Source organism: Lemur catta, chromosome 8 (genome assembly GCF_020740605.2).
Source record: "Lemur catta isolate mLemCat1 chromosome 8, mLemCat1.pri, whole genome shotgun sequence".
Taxonomy (NCBI): domain Eukaryota; kingdom Metazoa; phylum Chordata; class Mammalia; order Primates; family Lemuridae; genus Lemur; species Lemur catta.
In genome coordinates, this window is record NC_059135.1 from 29,099,705 (window position 1) to 29,118,678 (window position 18,974).

Here is an 18,974-nt window from a genome sequence, read left to right on the forward strand (position 1 = left end):
CACAAAGTTCCAAAAGCAAACCTTGAATTTTCTGCGTGCCAAGTACCACATTGAATGAATCCAGTGCATGAAGTGATGGGTAGGCATTGTATTAGGTATTATAAGTAATCTAGAGATGATTAGAGTATATAGGAAGATATGCGTAGTTAATATGCAAATACTACACCATTCTATATAAGGGATTTGAACATCAGCAGATTTTGGTGTCCAGTGGTAGTCCCAGAACCAATCCCCCATGGATACGGAGAGACAATTGTATACTAATGATTGATTAGAATTCCCATTTTAGTTGAGTCAAGCAAATGAGATTATTGTAGTTTCAGAGAATTTAGGATTTCTTTGTAAAAATTAGCCAGAACATAAATTAAATTTAAATTTAATTAAATTTTCTGCATCTGGATGAGCATCTTTTAAGATTTGCCTTACTTGTTGTGTTTAGTAATTTTTTAATCTTTCAGGTCTTTTACATGTAACTTCCATTCAATATCCCAAAACATATTTGCCAGCTGTTGCATGTATTATCACCTCATGATTTGGGGGAAGGCAGTTTATGGAATAATTCATGACAAATGGATAGGCAAGGGGAAGGCTGGTGTGAAGCATTTTAGTGATGATGCCGTGTTCAGGGAGCTTGTCAAAGGACTACTCCCCTTTACTCTACACCAACAGAAATTAGAGTCTGTTTCTCTAGTAGAAGTCATAAACACGCCCGGGCCAAGGAAATAATAGAATAGGTTTATCCTGTAACTTAGAATAGGTTTATCCTGTAACTTTCATTTGTTTTTCCAGAATTATCTTCTGGGGAAAAAGGAAACAGCTGAGATGGCAGATAGAAACAAAGAAGTGCTGTTGGAGGTATGACCCCTTCCCCACTTTTCTGCACATTTAAAAATTATTAGGCACCTTTTCGAAGTCAAGTATGTCAGTGCTCTATATTTGTAGTTACAGTTGTTAACTAGAAGAGCCTATGTTCTCTGACAACTGTGAGAACATGTTAAGCCACTGAAGAATATTTTAAAAACTGTTACTTTGCCAAGCAATATCTAGTGAACTAAAAGGAGTAATGAGCTTTTGGGGGCTGCCAAGTCGGTGGGGGGAGGGGGGGTTGGCTGGTTGTTGAAGGATGTGGTTGAACTGTTTTTATCTGCTTACCCAGACAGAAATTTGAATATTAATTAGCTGTTCATAAAATATTTCAAGCCTTTGTCTTAAGTAACTCAAATAATTTTAAAAATCATAATCATGTTTTAGAAAATCTCATTTTGGAGAGTAATAAATTAAAACATAATTGAATTTTCAGCTTTTTGGCTGATTTTAAAGAACTAAAATCAAAGAAGATAGAATGCATGAAAACCTGAATAAACTTGTACTTACCAGTTAGGAAAATGAAGATCAGCAGGTGGTTTTCATAGTGATGCTAGCTACAATTAAGTAAAATTTCTCTTTATAATTCCTGATTTTCCTGTACTTTATGAGGAGAAAAATCAATTTAGGCTCAAAATGTCCTGTGTTAGTGTTTAGTGAGGATTTCTTTTGTCTTTTACAAATATATGATTGATTCCAATATTAGATTTTTATCTACATATGGACAATAGAATTCAGAATTTTGAGTTTATATTTCTTTCAACCTAGTATTAAATATTTTTTAAAATAAATGTCTTCTGTCGTAGAATCATATAAATTGATAGTTTTTAAATTGTTAAAGTTTAATCATTTGGCTTGTTGCTTTCTTTTAAAATATGTTCCTATTTAGCTTGACAGCTAATCTAAATGTATTGTTAATTTGGAAAAAAAGGAAATCTAATGCTTATGTTAGCCCTGACACTTTTATTAAATTTAGTATAACTATGCTGTTTACAAATGCATTTAAAATACCATTGTGTGCAACTCAGTCGATGTTTCAAGTTAGCTTTTCTTCAGAACATTAGGTGAAAGTTTATAGGTAAAAAATTCATTGTTACATGTATGACTGGCATTTTTACTTAAATGTTTTAGGATTGCCATAGTAGTTCCAAAATAAATTCATATTGTATTTAGAATAGAAAGTACTAATTGAGGTAAAATTAGCAGCTTAGTTAAAACCATTTTGGTTCAATAACCATGTCATGCATTTCACGGGGGTGAACACAACTTCGTTCTGAGAATTCAAGGATCATAAGTCTTTCCAAATTACTTGTTATTTTAGGAATGTTTTTGTGGAAGTTCTGTAACTGTACCGGAAATTGAAGGAGTCCTTTGGTTGAAAGATGATGGCAAGAAGTCTTGGAAAAAGCGTTATTTTCTCTTGCGAGCCTCTGGTATCTACTATGTCCCTAAAGGAAAAGCAAAGGTGTGTCCCTTCTGTTGGCTTTTGAACTTCTTTGTTATACTAATTGCTTTTAATTTGTAGTGAGTTTGCTGGCAAGGTCCCAGGCTATGATTTGTTTCAACTCTTAATAGGCTACACAGAATATTGCTTTGTTTATTAATCTACTTTAAAGAAGAGGAAACCCCCAGATTTTCACTTCTCTGGTTATTAGTTGGGCCTATCTTAATTCTCATACCAAATTTGAAATCGTAGTTTTATATATTATTTTTTAAGCTTTTTACGGTCTCATCTAGTCTAAACACAATCCTCTGAGCTTATATTGCTGCCCCTATTTAACCGATGAAAAAACTCCCAGGTGAGAATCACTGTATTTGAGATACGTGTTATGGGCACTGAACTACTTGATATTTTCTTGTTTTTTCCCAAAGAATTCTATTATACTATTTTGTATTTAATATGCTATATTTATGGTATTAATATCTTTAAAATGTGACATTTCCAAACAAGTCAGTGTTCATTATGCATGGCAAGACAGTAAGTGAAAAGTTACCAAAAAAATGCTTTTTTGTATTACTTTGTGGATTAAAGAAGAAACATTTATAGAGAATCTCATTGTCTTTTGCAAAAGAGCAGTAATTTCTAGGTTGTATTAGTAAAGTTTTGATTCTCAACTAGAAACTGTTAATGGGTATGATATTTGGTTGTTTGCATATTATTTATTAATTTGGTCTTTTGGGCATTTTTATCTTAGGTCTCTCGAGATCTGGTGTGCTTTCTCCAACTGGATCATGTCAATGTTTATTATGGCCAGGACTATCGAAACAAATATAAAGCACCTACGGACTATTGCCTGGTTCTAAAGGTAAACACTTATCTCTTTTTTAGGAATTTTAATTTGATGTTGGACTTAAGAGCAAGTTATTGGATATTTTAGCATGGTTTGGATCTCCATCAAGTATACTATTTTTGCTTTATTCTGTAGGTTTAAAATGGAATGGTGAAGGGTGGTAAGGAAAAGCCCCATATGCTGTATCACAGCTGACTTTAGCCAGTTAGCCCTAATTAGAGTAATGCTAAGAAGGAGTGGCTACTACATTGTAAGCTTTGCATCATATAAAATATGTTTGATTATAAATTTGAGATTCTTGTTTAACAGCAGGCTTATTTTTAATCAGAGCCTGATGTGGGTCAAATGTATTTTGTGTTTTCATACGTGTTTTGTCTTTTCTTGTATCTACTAAGTAGAACCATCAGAGGGCACTGTGCCCAACTTCAAACTGGACTGGCTCTCGTCTGGTCCAGAATTGGTTCTCTTTTTTTATCTAAACTGTAGCCATGACAGCCCATGTGTGTATTATGACCTATCTGTGCTGTTTTTAGGGAGCTTTTTTTCCCTCTTTATCCAGGCTTTTGAGCTTCTTACACTAATTGTATCTGTACTTTTGAGAAGATCTGACATTTTAAGCAAATTTTTAGTGGTCTATTGAATCATTGATAAAGATAACATACAAAAATTAAGGAAAATTATGGAGATGATTAAATTTTTCTCACTGGCTCCATCTTTGTGACTCCTTGGTAGCTACTTAGGTCTACATGTTTATATCATGTTTGATTTTACTTTTATCTGAGAATTGTCACTTGGGTTTAAGGAGTACCATTTGTTTAGGATTTTGAGGTAGAGTTTTGATTGCTTCGATAAAATTAGGTTTATTATGTAAACCTTTTGCTGAAGAACACCACTATAACATTTAGGTTACTTTTAGGAGCAAATAATTTTTTTAAAGTTAGTACAAAGCAGCTTAATTCAGCAATTTTCAAAGTGAGGTCCAAGATCCCCTGAGAATCCCTAAAACCGTGATGTCAAAATTATTTTTCTAATAATGCTAAGATGTTATTTGCCTCTTGCATTCTCATTCTCTCAAAAATGCATAGTAGTGTTTTACATAACGTGATAGTATTGTTGCTCTCTTGGATAGTGTGATGCGTGTTTGTATACTCTTATATTTTAATTTTTTCTCAGTCTTAATTTCCAATAAGGTAAATATTGTAGGGGTGGGAAAACTCCCTCCATCCTCATAGGGCCTCAGCTAGGCCCAAGAATTAAATTGACATAAAAAAGATTAACTAGAGAAAAGCGTAATACAAATTTTATGTGGCACAAGACCCTTAATAAAAAAATGAAGAAACAAAGTAGTTAGAGTCAATTGCTTATAAAGTGGATTGAACAAAGAATAGTAAGTTGTAACGAAGCAACTAAATTATATGGGGAGGCTTAAAGATAAGAGTTATTTTAACAAAATCTATATAGAATTCTCTCTGTTTTGACTGCTCATCCTTCAGGATGAGGATGTTTTGTCTTTCTGGTATTGGGAGGGCAGCTTTCACATGAGAATTTCATCTTCTGCTTTTAAGAAATAGCATGAAGGTCAAAGTGATCTTTTTGTACCTGCTGTTTTTCAAGTATCTTTAACTTAAATAGTGAATACGCCACAGTGGTTGATTTTTGATCCCTTCAGTATCAATATACATAACCCACATAAATGAAAATTATTTGAGGGTCTCATAACACGAAGACAGTAAGAGTTGGTTATTTCAGTGGCTCAAGGTTGTAAGTGAGAACTCAAATTCTTTCTATCTTTCCCTGTTCCACTTTCTGCATATTTCCAGGCAGGCTCACCTCACAGTCACAAGATGGCTGCTGCAGTTCTAGGCATCACATGTAGACCCAGCAAAATTCAGAGGAAAGACTGTTTCTCACTGTATTTGTCTTTTTCAAGAAGAAGGAGCTATTTCCCAGAACCTACTCAACAGCTCTCCCCTTGAGGGTTATTGGCCCAGAGTACATTTCCCACTCCTAACCAACCATAGTCGAGGGGGCGAAGCCATAGTGATTAGCTTACACTAGTCAGAATTCACATCCTGAGGGGCACAGAGAGGTGAGGCTATGCCAGAAAAGAAGTGGGGAAGAGGAGATAGCTATCGGGAAAGCACCCGACAGTGTCTGCTGTAATCAGTATTAATTACGACCACTCACTATTATTTTAATCTCTTTTGCAATTCACAGAATTCTTAGATTAAGAATATTTTTGTGCTAAGGGTTTTTTCTTATGTTTGTTTTTATAATAATGATTTGTGTATTTCTTATTTGCTTTAGGTGAAGTAGTTGAAGCTATCCTCATATATTACCTATCTCTTTATACCTAGAAATATTCAATATATTGAAATGGCAAATCATGATACCGTAAGTGCAAATAATAGTAAGAATGATGGCCACCGCTAAGTAAAGAACTCTAAGGTGACAGGCCTACACTAGAAGTACTAAACATATCAATCTCAAGTGTGTTCTAGAGCCCCCATTTTCCAGATTTGGAAACTGAGGTTTAGAGGAATCAATTTGCCCAAGGTCACACAAATTAGGATTTAAAGATATGCCTTTTTTCCTCTAAAGTCTGTATTAGATTTTGCCTATGTAAATATTTTTATTCTTGAGCATATGAGTTCTAACAAATGAAACAAAAACATGCTATAGCACAGTGTCTACACAAATGCAAACTTAAATATTTATAGGGCCTGATGTCTTTTGTCTGCTTTAGGCTACACTGACTGAGTCTGAGTCCTTAACAGTGAAATGCAGTGTATGGGAAATATATACACACTTGTAGAAAGTAATAAAACACATTGTTTGGTAATTAGTTTTTTAAAAGGTAATAAAAGTAATAATGTCTTTGTGATAAGAATGAAAAAATAATAATTGTAGGAACAGCTTATTCATGACTTTTGACAATATAGGAGCAAATTTGACACATGCTGATGTATCATCTAAAACAGGTACACATTTGTTGGGACACATATATGCATGTATAATTAAATAAGTTTCTTAAGGGAAAACCTGTGTTTTAAAAAATTATATAACACAATAATTGTCAGAGTAGGGCTCACCTTAGCCAGATCTAAAATTTCATTTCTAAAGAAATGAGGCAGGCCAGGTTGATGGTTCTTGCCTGTAATTCCAGCACTTTGAGAGGCTGAGGCAGGAGGATTGCTTGAGCCCAAGAGTTTGAGACCTAGGCAATGAACATAAAGGGACCCTGTCTCTACAGAAAATTTTAAATTTTTAAAATTAGCCAGGGGTGGTGGTGTGCGACTGTAGTCCTAGCTAATCAGGAGAGTGAGGCAGGAAGATCCCTTAAGCCCAGTGAGCTGTAATCGCACCACTGCACTCCATCCTAAGCGACAGCCTACTACACATCCAGGCTATATGACATAGGTTATTATCCTAGACTTCAAACTTGTACAGCATGTTACTATACTGAATACTGTAGGCAGTTGGAACACAATGGTAAGTATTTGTATGTCTAAACATACCTAAACATAGAAAAGGTACAGTAAAAATATGATATAATCTTAGGAGACCACTGTCATATGCGGTCCATCATTGACTAAAATGATATCATGCGGTACATGACTATTTTAGTATGGTAGGGGGGAAGGGAAAAGTGGTTTGTGTTTAGGGATGGAATGTGAACATAAGCTTCTCAAGCACTATTACTAACAGAAATATGCTATATGTGATAATCATGGAAGTAATAGGGTGGAATGTTATACTCTATAGTCTTACTAATTAATTTTTGTATGCCAGTGGAGAGAATCAAGCTATGTTTATTTGCTAAGTAATCAGTAGGGGTACTATACGTTCATTTGTTTTTTTCTGGCACTTGACTGTGACTGTAGAGCATCTGTTTTATTAATAGTTAACAGAGGTATAGTAATTATCTGTCTAAAGCTAATTTTTGCATAAACAGAAAAAATAATCTGATAACACAAAAGTAATCCAGAATTTCTTATTTTGTTAAATGTTTCTATTCTCAAACCGTTTACCTTTTATCAGAGAATGCATGTTTTCCAAGTCAGTGTCATTTTAAAAATGAAATGATAACCTTTCTTAATAGCTGTTCATCTGTTTGGGGAGCAATATCATTATATATTCTTTTTGGAGTCTTTAAGAGGCTTAAATGTTGAGCTTCTGGTTTTTAACAATGAATCTCTCCTCCACACGTCCTCTTAGCCTTTGTGTCGTTTTAAAAGTAATAGCATAATATTGTGGGGAAAAGAGGAGAGGCAGCAACTTCAGAGGAGGGAGATTTGAATGAGGCAGTAGTATGACAGAGTAGTTAAAACCACGTGCCCTGGAATGAGATAATATGGGTTCACATTCCAGTTCCTTAATGTGTTGGGAGCAACTTTGAGTGCTGTCTTAACCCTTTTGCCTTGCTTTCTTCTGGGAACATGGGGGTAATAATATGTAACTCAGAGGGTTTTCATGAAGACTGAATAAGGTAATATATATGAAATATTCCACATAGTGTCTGGTACATAGTAAGTGCTTAGTAAATGCCACTATTAATACAATAATAGTAGAACAGGCAACCTCTAGAGGTACTGGTACAGAGCCTGGTATGACCGTAAGGAAAGTAATGAATGCCTTTATTATGGGGGTACGAATGAAAAGAATTTTTGAGGTTCTAAAAGAAATTTTAAACTAGCAAATAATCTGATGCTTGACTTAAAAATACTCAAATAATTACACTATAGTATTCTTCAGGGTATTATCTGGATTCAGATTCCCAGGTTAGAGAGATGAGGAGGGAAAGGTAGAGGATAATTTCTCTTTGATTTTTCCCTAATGTTGTATTGATAAAAAACAAACAAAAAAAAACCCCACTTTATGTAGAGAACGAATAGAAGCACACATGCACACTCAGTCAGGGCTTCTGCTATAGGTGAACACCCATGCAGCTCAGAATGGTTTGTAAATAGCCATGAAGGGAGGGGTGCTGATGAAGGCTGGGGGCCATCACTAGCAGCTTGTTCAGATCTCTGAACCCTGCCTGGTAGGCAGAGCCTCCATGAAGCAGGAAAACAGTCTCTTAAGTCCTAGTTGGCAACACTAAGAAAGCTCTTTTCAGTCAGCGTGTTTCCTCTTCTGCACAAACGATGGCTTCTTAAGGTCAAGAACATTTTCTGTTTTGCTCATTACTGTATCCCAAAACCTAGTTGAAGCATCTGACACCTAGTTCTTGCTCAATAAATGAGGTAAAATTCCTCTTCCTTCATTCATAGAAAAATATATACTCGTCTACCTATTCTCCTTTGCTCTTTCAAGGTTGTTATGGTGGTTTATTATAATGTGATTTACTGTGGACGAGGAGCATATTCCAAGAGAGGACTTATATTGTCAGGAGAGAAAACTGTTAGTTATTGTTTTGCTAACCTCTTATTGTTGATGGTTTATTTTTTAAAACTGTAGCCTTCCGCAAGAAAGTTGGTTTTAGTATTAAATGTTATTATAGGAGCTGAGCTCTATAAAGCAAAGAAGAGAATAGAATAAATGGATTTACATTTTTTTCTTTCATTGTAGACCAGTGATTGATCTTTAGCAATGCAGATACATAGCTTCTGTTGGTGGCCATTCTTGCTGGATTGAGAATGTATTCAAAATGCTTATTTTTATTGATCTCATGGGTTTCTACAGCAAATGAATGTAATTGGGGAATTTTGGAAAACTAAATTCTTTTAAAGCTCCTTTCTTTCTTACAATTGAACATAAATTTAAAATTGTTTCTAGGTGAAATATAGCAATTTTTTTGTTTTGTTTTTCAGAATAACTGAAAAAGGATGTAGTAATCGTAAATCATTACATGCAAAACAAGAATGATTAGGGCTTTTCTTCCCAAGGAACTAGTGGTTGAGGCCCAGTGCGGTTGAAACACCTGTTCATATAGCCAAGGTCAAGTCAGTCACCTCCCATCCAAGCCTCAACTGAAAAGTGCAATCTTATAATGCTGTTGAAAGCTGCTCTTCCCCAGAGGGTGCATGCTGTGGTCCTGCAGTTTGTTAGAGGGAGGGGCCTATGGAGCAGTGCTCACTTACCTCCACCACAGCAGCAGGTGTGACTGTGGACCCTTGTCCCAGGTGCCACACCAGAGCTTTGTATACCCGGCCCAATTATTTACCTCCAGACAAGCACTGGAAACTTTACCAAAGACTCTTTCTGATTTAGAGTCTTCTGAATTCATGATTTCAGTGGGATCAAATTGAAATCAAACATTCTTTTCCTTTTTTGTAGTCTTACAGATCAAGAATTCTACTGACTTTGTTAACCTTAATGGACTTTGTTTCTTTGAAACATAGAAGGAATGTTTAGAAATTTCCCAGAATGTGAAGGTTTGTTTTAACATGGACATCTTGACATAAAATTTAACGCAAGTTTCTTTCTCATTTACTTTGTTAAAATACTTCTGGGCTATTTTATTTGGCCTTACAGCCATATAAGAAGTATAAGTTGTTTGGCCATTATATTAATGGCCTATAACTTGTCAGGATATGTTTAAGCTTTGATAGAGTTTGTTTTTCTTTAGTTCTCCTGGGAACTTAGTTGGATTTTGCCTTTAATCTTGTAGCACCCACAGATCCAGAAGAAATCTCAGTATATCAAATACCTTTGCTGTGATGATGTGAGGACTCTGCATCAGTGGGTCAATGGGATCCGCATCGCAAAGGTAGGTTTGCTTTGGATATGATGAACGGAATAATGAGGTGTTTGATGGTAGAATTTTGGTTGTCACAACAGTTATTCTGATTGTTTCATGTTCATAATTTTGCCACTGTCGAGTCTTCTCAGGCCCAAGTTTCATGTTTTAAATGTTGTCTTTTCTCCTGATTGATAGGGATAAAGCTTTTAACAGTTGGTATCCATGGAATAATACTGCTGGCAAAAGTTTGTGTAGTATCAAAGTGATTTATTTTGGCTTTGGAGAACCCGTTGTGTGATTCTTACACAGCAAAGTTTAGCCAAAGCAAAATAAATTTTTAAATTACTTTAGGTCATGATCCTTTACCAACCGTATTTTGAACAGTATCCTAAAAAGTGCTGAGAAGCTGGTCCTGGACCAAGAATTTGGGATGGCAAAAAATACATTTATATTTGTAATGAACACATGAATCATGAACAATAAACAATTGAATCAAGTCAATTGTTGACTTCTTGCAGCCCCTCTAAAATTGAGGAAAAATAAGAGTAGATTAAAATTTACTGGTATTAAAAGAATTTTTGCAGTATTATAAGTATTAATTTTAATATATATTTTAATTGTTATGAATCAGTAAACATAAAATGTATCCCCCTTTCTACCTCATCCTTCTGTAACATACCCAGTAAAGTTCAGATGTCACCATTTATTCCTTTTGTTTAGTACGGGAAGCAGCTCTACATGAACTATCAAGAAGCCTTGAAGAGGACAGAGTCAGCTTATGATTGGACTTCCTTATCCAGCTCCAGCATTAAATCAGGATCCAGTTCTTCCAGCATCCCAGGTAGTTCGAAATGCTTCAAAGCTCTATTTTCCTGCCAATTTGAAAGTCTCTATAGAGACTGATAGGTAGACCTGGAAATTTCAGCTTGATTATTGAAAACCAGGGCGAAGTCATATTTTTAAATTATAATCAATAGATGCTTTTTTTGTTTGTTTTTGAGACAGGGTCTTATACTGTCACCCAGGCTGGAGCACAGTGGCATCATCATAGCTCACTGCAGCCTCCAACTCTTGGGCTCAAGTGATCATCCTGAGTAGCTAGGAGTACAGGCATGTGCTACCACACCCTGCTGATTTTTAAAAATTGTTTTTACTTTTTTGTAGAGACAAGGTCTTGCTATGTTGCCCAGGCTGGTCTCAATCTCCTGGCCTTAAGCAGTCCTCCCACCTTGGCCTCCCAAAGTGCTGGGATTATAGGTGCAAGCCACTGTACCTGGCCTGATTTTTTTGTTTTTAATTGTTAGAGGGGACAATATCATGGGCTAGTTCACAAATGCATTTGAAATGAAAAATCGGTATATAGACTTAGAAGGCCAGGATTCATGTTATTTATAAAGTTTATTCAAAATTCACACATACAGCTGAAAAACAACTACTGATGTATAATTTGGGGTAAAAAATTTCTTGGAGAGAATCTTTATATTCAAAATCCATGATGAAGCTGCCTTCCTTCCCCACAGGTTTCATGACATTTCAGGGGAATGGAAATAACTAGAGCTAGTTCAGTATCACAGTTAAAGAAAGCCGTTCGAGTCATCAAACTTTCTAAAACTTTCTCAAAATGTGCTTATTTTCAGATTCCCACATCCTTTAAGCTAGTGTGCTGTGATTACTTCTTAAGATAAATGCTTCTTTCACTTTAGAATGTTCCATGAATGATATCTGTGTCATCAAAAGCAGAATTTTTTAATTGTTCTCAACACCATATGTGATGAAAGAAATAATTACTTTAAGTAGTATTTTATTAAAAAGTTGTATGACTCAATAATTAAGTAAAAACAAATTACTACACAGGTTTGTGTGTGTATATCTATGTATATTCCCTAGTTTTGTCCACTGAGAGGGCCTAGAAGCAGTCACACCCAGTAACAATGAGAAAACATAGTGCCCAGATCATGATTTCTAATACTACTCTCCAGGAAAAGGAACCCGGGTCTTACGGAAATTGTGAACTAATGATAGGGCTGTGGCAGAGAATATATACAAGATAGCCCTGGAGCATCTTGCAATGCCAGAGAGTAAGAAAGTGATCAAAAAAACATGATGGGAGTATGTCAAAGGGACACAGGAGCCAACCTGAAAGAGCTCCAGTGGCCAAAACTGGAACAATTTGAGCAATACAATAAATCATGTAGTAAAGGATTATAACCCAAAATATGAAATAAATATCCATGAGTCACTGATATAAATTATTGGATAAATAACTGGGAAGAAGAAACAACCTTCCTGTACAGAAGATTTCTAAATGATTAAGACACTTTGCCCTCAAGGAGGTAGAACTTAACTGCACACTCCTCAAGTGTGGGCTGTGCATAGTGACTTGCTTTCAAATGGGGGATGGGTAACTTCACAGTGGGGAAACCTTACAAACATTACCTCAGCCAGGTGATCAAGGCTAATATCAGTAATAAGGCATATTGACAACAGGTACCCTAGATATAATGTGATGAAAATGGCTTTTTTTCTCTGTAGTCTTCCTCCCCAAATTCCATGACCTCAGATGATTAATCAAGAGGAAAGCATCAGACAAACCAAAACTGAGAGACAGTCTACAAAATACCTGACCAGTACTCCCCAAAACTATCAAAGTCATCAGAAATAGGAAAGTCTGAGAAACTGCTATGGGTGACATGACAACTGTTATGTGGTATCCTGAATCAGAAAATGGACATTAGGGAAAAACTAATGAAATCCAAATGAAGTGTGGAATTTAGTTACTAGTAATGTACTGGTGTCATTTCCTGAGTTGCGACAAATGTCCTATAGTAAGGTAGCATGTTAATTGGGGTAAACTAAAGAGAAGTAAAATTTAAAGAGGACACTTTTTTCCCCAAGGAGAAATTCTTTAAAACCAAGCATATTGCTAAATAATGGGATAAACTAGATGCCAGGTATGTACAAATTCTGTGCTAAAACTGTTCTAATATTCTGATATTCAAATACCTAATCTGTAAATATCTAAAACTATTCTAAGATAAAACATTTATTAAAATGTGAAGAAAAAAAAAAAAAACCCTTCCGGAACATGGATTAGGATGGGCAAGGTAAGAGTAGCAAGTAGGAAAAATATGTAGCAAAAGGAAATGAAGGGATAGAAGATTGAGAAAAGATGAATAATGTTTTTTTAATTTTTTAATGATATTTTTAAAAAATTTCTTTCTCTAATGATTAGAGATGTTGAGCATTTTTTCATGTTTGCTGTCCATTATTCTGTCTTCTTTTGAAAAGTTTCTGTTCATTTCCTTTGCCCATTTATTGATGGGGTGATTTGATTTTTTCTTGTTAATTTTTTTAAGTTCTAGATAGATTCTTGTTATCAGCCCTTTATCGGATGTGTAGAGAGCAAATATTTTCTCCCATTCTGTAGGCTCTCTATTCGCTCTAATGATAGTTTCCTTGGCTGTGCAAAAGCTTTTTAATTTGATCAGATCCCATTTATTTATTTTTGTTGCTGCAGTGATTGCTTTGGGGGTCTTGTTCAAAAATTCTTTGCCTAGGCCGATGTCTGAAAGCATCTTCCCAACATCTTCTTCTAGAATTCTTAAGGTCTCATGCCTTAGGTTTAAGTCTGTTATCCATCTTGAATTGATTGTGAGATTGGCCTCTATCAAAAAATCCCAAAACAACAAATGCTGGGGAGGATGTGGAGAGATGAGAACACTCTTACACTGCTGGTGGAACTGCAAATTGGTGCAACGTCTGTGGAAAAGAATTTGGAGATACCTCAAAGAGCTAAAAATAGAAATACTGTTCAATCCAGCAACAGCACTATTAGGCATCTACCCAAAAGAGCAAAAGACATTCTGTAATAAAGACATTTGCACCCGAATGTTTATGGCAACACAATTCACTGTTGCAAGGATGTGGAAACAACCCAAGTGCCCGTCAATTCATGAGTGGATTATTAAAATTTGGTATATGTATACAAAGGAATATTACTCAATTGTAAGAAATGACAGTGATCTAGCACCTCTTATATTTTCCTGGATTGAGCTTGAGCCCATTATCCGCAGTGAGGTATCACAAGATCAGAGGAATAGCCTCCACATGTACTCACTATCAAATTGGCACTAACTGATCAACACTATGGTGCTCACATGGTAGTAATATTAATATTCTCCAGGGAGTAGGGGGTTGGGGGGGGGGAGGACTCACAGCTGGTGGACATGGTGGGCATTATGGAGGAGAGGGGCATGCCTCTAATCCTCACTTGGGTGAGGCAGAGACGTGAAGTGTGGCCTAAACGTTTGTACCCTCATAATATCCTGAAATTTAAAAAAAAAAAAATTCTATAGTACTTAAATCAAGCGCTTTCACACATTGTGATGTGATATGGGTTTAGTGCCTTCTCCTATGCCAACATCATTCATATAGTTTGTATGAAGTATTAACCAGACTTTTTAATGTAAACCATAAAATCATATATTGAAGAGAGCTCAAGGATTCATGTGTTCCAGCCTCCTGTCTTATAAACTGTTGTTCAAGGCATTAAATAGGGATAATAAATGAGACTAGTGAAGTTGTAACTTTTAAAAAACTACTTAGCTATTATGTGATCAAGAAAGAAGAAAACAGAGTAGGTTTTATCTTATGTTGCTTGTATTTTTGCCCTAAGGATATTGTCTTAACTTTATCCAAAAGAGTTTGGGTTTAGGATTTCCTTGTGGCTATTATCTTTGACTACTTTGGCTAACTTGGCTGACTTGCCTGCTTAATATCACAGTCTAATGATACCCACACATCACAGAGTAGATGAGATCAGTTCTCACATTTGAGTCTCCACTAGATGCCAGGCATCAAGCTAGGTGCATCCACATGGTTACCTTACCTAATCAGGAGTCCAGTGAAATAATCTTGTCAGATCCCTCAGCTCAGATGTCAGTCAGAGATATACTGTGTCCTCACAGACTTTCCCACCAAGCCTCGCTCCCCTGAAGACTTTTCCATGCCTTGCCCAGGAGCCCAAGGACATAGCACAGCTGCTGCCTATGGGGCCAATACTTAAATCCCTAGGAAACACACTTCTCACTAGGGGGTTGAATTCTAAGTATTGTTCATTGCTAAGGAAAAGAAGGTAATCATTTGTAGATCTGAATTCCTAAGTTAGAACTCTGGGAACGGCCTGGAGCAGAGGGTATTAAAAATGCTGATTCTCAAAGTAATGAAGACATGATTGAAAAAAATTCAGACCTCCACTGATGGTTCATTAATTCTTTTACTTGTTGGGAGCAGATTTCACACAATCATGAAATCAGGTTGTCAGGATATGACTGTTACATGAGCCCTTTATTGTAATTATCAGTCTCATGGTGAACTATTTAAAAAGAATCCAAGATTTCCTAGTAACCCCAAGTCAAAAAACGTTTTCTAGTGGAAAGTACTGGCTATATTTATAATGAAATGAGTTGAATAAAAGTAACTTGCTGCTGTCCTACATAGCTGCGGTCCCCAACCCCCGGGCCTCTAACGGTATCAACAGTGGCCTGTTAGGAGCTGGGCTACACAGCAGGCAGTGAGCAAGCAAAGCTTCATCCGTGTTTACAGCTGTTCCCCATCACTCACATCTCATAAGTTCTGCCTCCTGTCAGATCAGCAGCGGCATTAGATTCTCATAGGAGCACGAACCCTGCTGTAAACCCTGCGCATGAGAGGTATTGGTTACACGTTCCTTACAAGAATCTGATGACTGATGATCTGAGATGAAGCTGAGGTGGTGATGCTAGTGCTGGGGAGCAGCTGCAAATACAGATTATCATTAGCAGAGAGGTTTGACTGTACAATAAATGTAATGTGCTTGAATCATCCCAAAACCATTCCCCTGCCACCCTGGTCTGTGGAAAAATTGTCTTCCATGAAACCAGTCCCTGGTGCCAAAAAGGTTGGAGACTGCTGCTACATAGCATTTGACCTGAGTACAAAGATCTATCTAAATGTTCATATTCCTACTGTCAGAATAGTGACTCGCTTAATCCTATTTTTTAAAAACTATTTTAAACAGAGTCTCAGTCAAATCACTCCAATCAGTCTGACAGTGGAGTTTCCGACACTCAGCCAGCGGGACACATTCGTTCCCAGAGCATCGTGAGCTCCATCTTCTCCGAAGCCTGGAAGCGAGGCACTCAGTTGGAAGAGTCCAACAAGGTAACACACTCTTCTTAATTTACATAGAAGAATCTGTGGTATTCTAAGGGCTTGTTGCTCTTTTATTCCTTTATTAAGAATCTTATTTGGGCCGGGCGCAGTGGCTCATGCCTGTAATCCTAGCACTCTGGGAGGCCGAGGCGGGTGGATCGCTCGAGGTCAGGAGTTCGAGACCAGCCTGAGCAAGAGCGAGACCCCATCTCTACTAAAAAATAGAAAGAAATTATCTGGCCAACTAAAATATATATAGAAAAAAAAAAATTAGCCAGGCATGGTGGTGCATGCCTGTAGTCCCAGCTACTGGGGAGGCTGAGGCAGTAGGATCGCTTAAGCCCAGGAGTTTGAGGTTGCTGTGAGCTCAGCTGACGCCACGGCACTCACTCTAGCCAGGGCAACAAAGCGACACTCTGTCTAAAAAAAAAAAAAAGAATCTTATTTGGCTCTATTTCAGACTTCTTTCTCAGATCTTCACCCTGCCTTTTGTAATGGGTAAAACTGTCTCAGACCTGTCGATATGACTTCCCCTTGGAAATATTTGCAAATTGGCTCTAATGACCTAAGATCTCAACAACAACAAAAAAACCCTGGTAATTTAACTCTTATCAGTGGCTCAAACTTTTCAGAAATAACAGTTTCCTCCTTTGCACCCTTAATTTGACGGTACAACACCAACTAGTGCCAATGCCCTAAATATGTTCTAGAGAAGCTACTTCATTATTTCTTTATCTATTAGTAATTTAATTCATTCAGACTCATTCCTTCTTTCTTTTGTGCATTTTTGCATTTCTCTGGCATTTGCATTTCTGACATTGATGAATTTTCTCAAATTATCCTTTATATGGAAGACTAAATTCAAATCAGTCCCCATAAAATTTTGGATTTCTGAGCCTTGCATAGTAGATTGTTTCGTGACACTGAAGATGACTATAATTATTGCAAGATTATAATTAGAAAAATAGAGTGGTTCTTTAGCTGAGGTAAGATAGTGTAGTCCTCTATCAAACAGCATCTGCAGTTGTGCAGGCAAGGGTGTGTCCTGGCTGTCGTCATTCCAGTGTGCGAGAGCTCACTCCATCATTGAGGAAGAGTGGCACATGTGGCCTATTTTGTTTTTACCCAATAATTTTGATTTTTGTTGTTGTTGTTGTTCTTGTGGTCTGAATCACTTACACAGGTACATTCACGAATGAGAATTAAGTGGACATTTTCCCTCAGTTTATTCCTTGTGTATGTGGTTGATTAACTGGTCTTTAGGAGCATGGAGGAGCCATTAGTAGCACAGTGTGGAGTGAGGCACTTGCTTCAGAAGTGAGTGTTTGAGAATTAGTGCTAATGATCTAAAGTCTCAAAACACTGAGAGTTTAATTCCATTATCAGTGAGTCAAACTTTAAGAGTAATTCTCTCTCCTTTTCCCTGTTTAATCAATTTGAATGTAACTAGTACGCTAAAAATGTACTAGAGAAGCTGCTTTACATAACTCAGATGTCTACAGAAAAACCCTTTGCCTCACCAAGTTACGAGTGGTGAGATCCACATGCAATTTTAAGTTATAAAACTACTTAATTGTTATATGTAAGGCCAAGAAAAACAAAGACCCAAGCGTTCTGTGATTAAGAAGCCAAGTCCGTCCGTCATTGCACAAAGTGTTTCGGAAAGAATATAAACCCCGCTGTGCGGCAGTGACGACTTGAGTCCTGATCACACTGTGCATTTCTTCTCCTGTTACCTCAGTCTCAGGTGCCACATGAGAAGGCCAGCACAGCTAAGGCCTGCGCCCCCTGAAGCAGCCAAGACAGGGTCAAGTTAAGGTCAGGGGCTGTTCTCTGGAAACACATTAACCTGAGTGACTCCTGTAACTAAATCTTACAGACTAATGCTTTTACCTCGATGTGTAATTTTTAAGGAGACATGTGAGTGTCCTGATGGGCATTAGAATTGTGCCCTATGATGAGCCTTCTAGTCCACTAACAAACATTCTCGATTCTAATTAGATGTCAAATGTAATTTTAAAAAAATTGATTATCTTGGATCCTCAGAGTTTGTTCAAAGAGCCTAAAAGATGCACCCAAATTTACTAAACCATGGGTCTTTTCTTTCCTCTTTTCAAAAGTACTTAAATCACTGTCATGCATGATTAGCTCCATAAAGTAAATGACCAGATGTTGTCATTTCAGCAATGATGAGCTACCCAGATGGGTTTGTCAGCAGATTGTTGGCAACCCTAGCTCCCATTTCCTGACACATTTCCTTTACTTTAGCCTTCCAAAGTTTCTTCTTAATTTCTTCTGGCTTTTTCTGTATGATACTTTTGTGATCTTTTGCCATAATGTTTACAAAGCATTTCTTTATGTATTTTCCAGTAAAACAAATGTAAAGAATGCCCCCCCTTTACCTGCATTGCTGGACTTCTGTGCATGTTGGATGCAAGTGTCTCACCTGAACACAAGTGTGTGTGTCAAGCTCATTCATTCCTGTGTGACTGTGCACGCCTGCTGAACATTCTCATGCTCTCACGTGTCAGCTTACTAGCACCAAAAAGCTGTCCTCACTCCTCAGGAGGCCCTCCACCAGCACTCTCAAACCCAGTACAGCATCTGCTTGATGTGGATGCAGTCACGGACAGAAGGTGAACTTGAGCCGTCACATCTCCCCTTGCCCACGTCCAGCGCCCAGGGCCTTCCACCGAGGCTTCTCTTTTAGGGCAGGGTGTGAGAAAGTCATACAACCAAGGTCAGAAATCATACCTCCTGTCACTATTCAGACAGCTTTTGCATTGGGAAGTTTTGCCCAGGTGGTTAGGCAGTAGGCAGTCTAGCTATTTGAGAATACTGTTGGGTGAAACAAATTTTCCCTGTGTCCTTGTTGCCCACATAATCAGGTGTTAGCCTTCCTGACACTGTCCGTCTTTATGGTCACCACCAGCTGCTGCTTC

The 18,974-nt window shown here is 37.1% G+C and overlaps 1 protein-coding gene across 1 annotated transcript in view; it reads left to right on the forward strand.

Annotated features, from left to right (window-relative positions):
- The window catches only part of RAPH1 (Ras association (RalGDS/AF-6) and pleckstrin homology domains 1), a 99,092-nt gene that overhangs the window by 72,588 nt on the left and 7,530 nt on the right, over window positions 1-18,974 (forward strand). Inside the window, exons 8-13 of the mRNA XM_045559679.1 lie at window positions 790-855; window positions 2,186-2,329; window positions 3,060-3,170; window positions 9,769-9,867; window positions 10,561-10,681; window positions 15,899-16,041. Of these exons, the coding sequence (XP_045415635.1) occupies window positions 790-855; window positions 2,186-2,329; window positions 3,060-3,170; window positions 9,769-9,867; window positions 10,561-10,681; window positions 15,899-16,041 (684 nt within the window). The remainder of the gene's footprint in view (window positions 1-789; window positions 856-2,185; window positions 2,330-3,059; window positions 3,171-9,768; window positions 9,868-10,560; window positions 10,682-15,898; window positions 16,042-18,974) is intronic.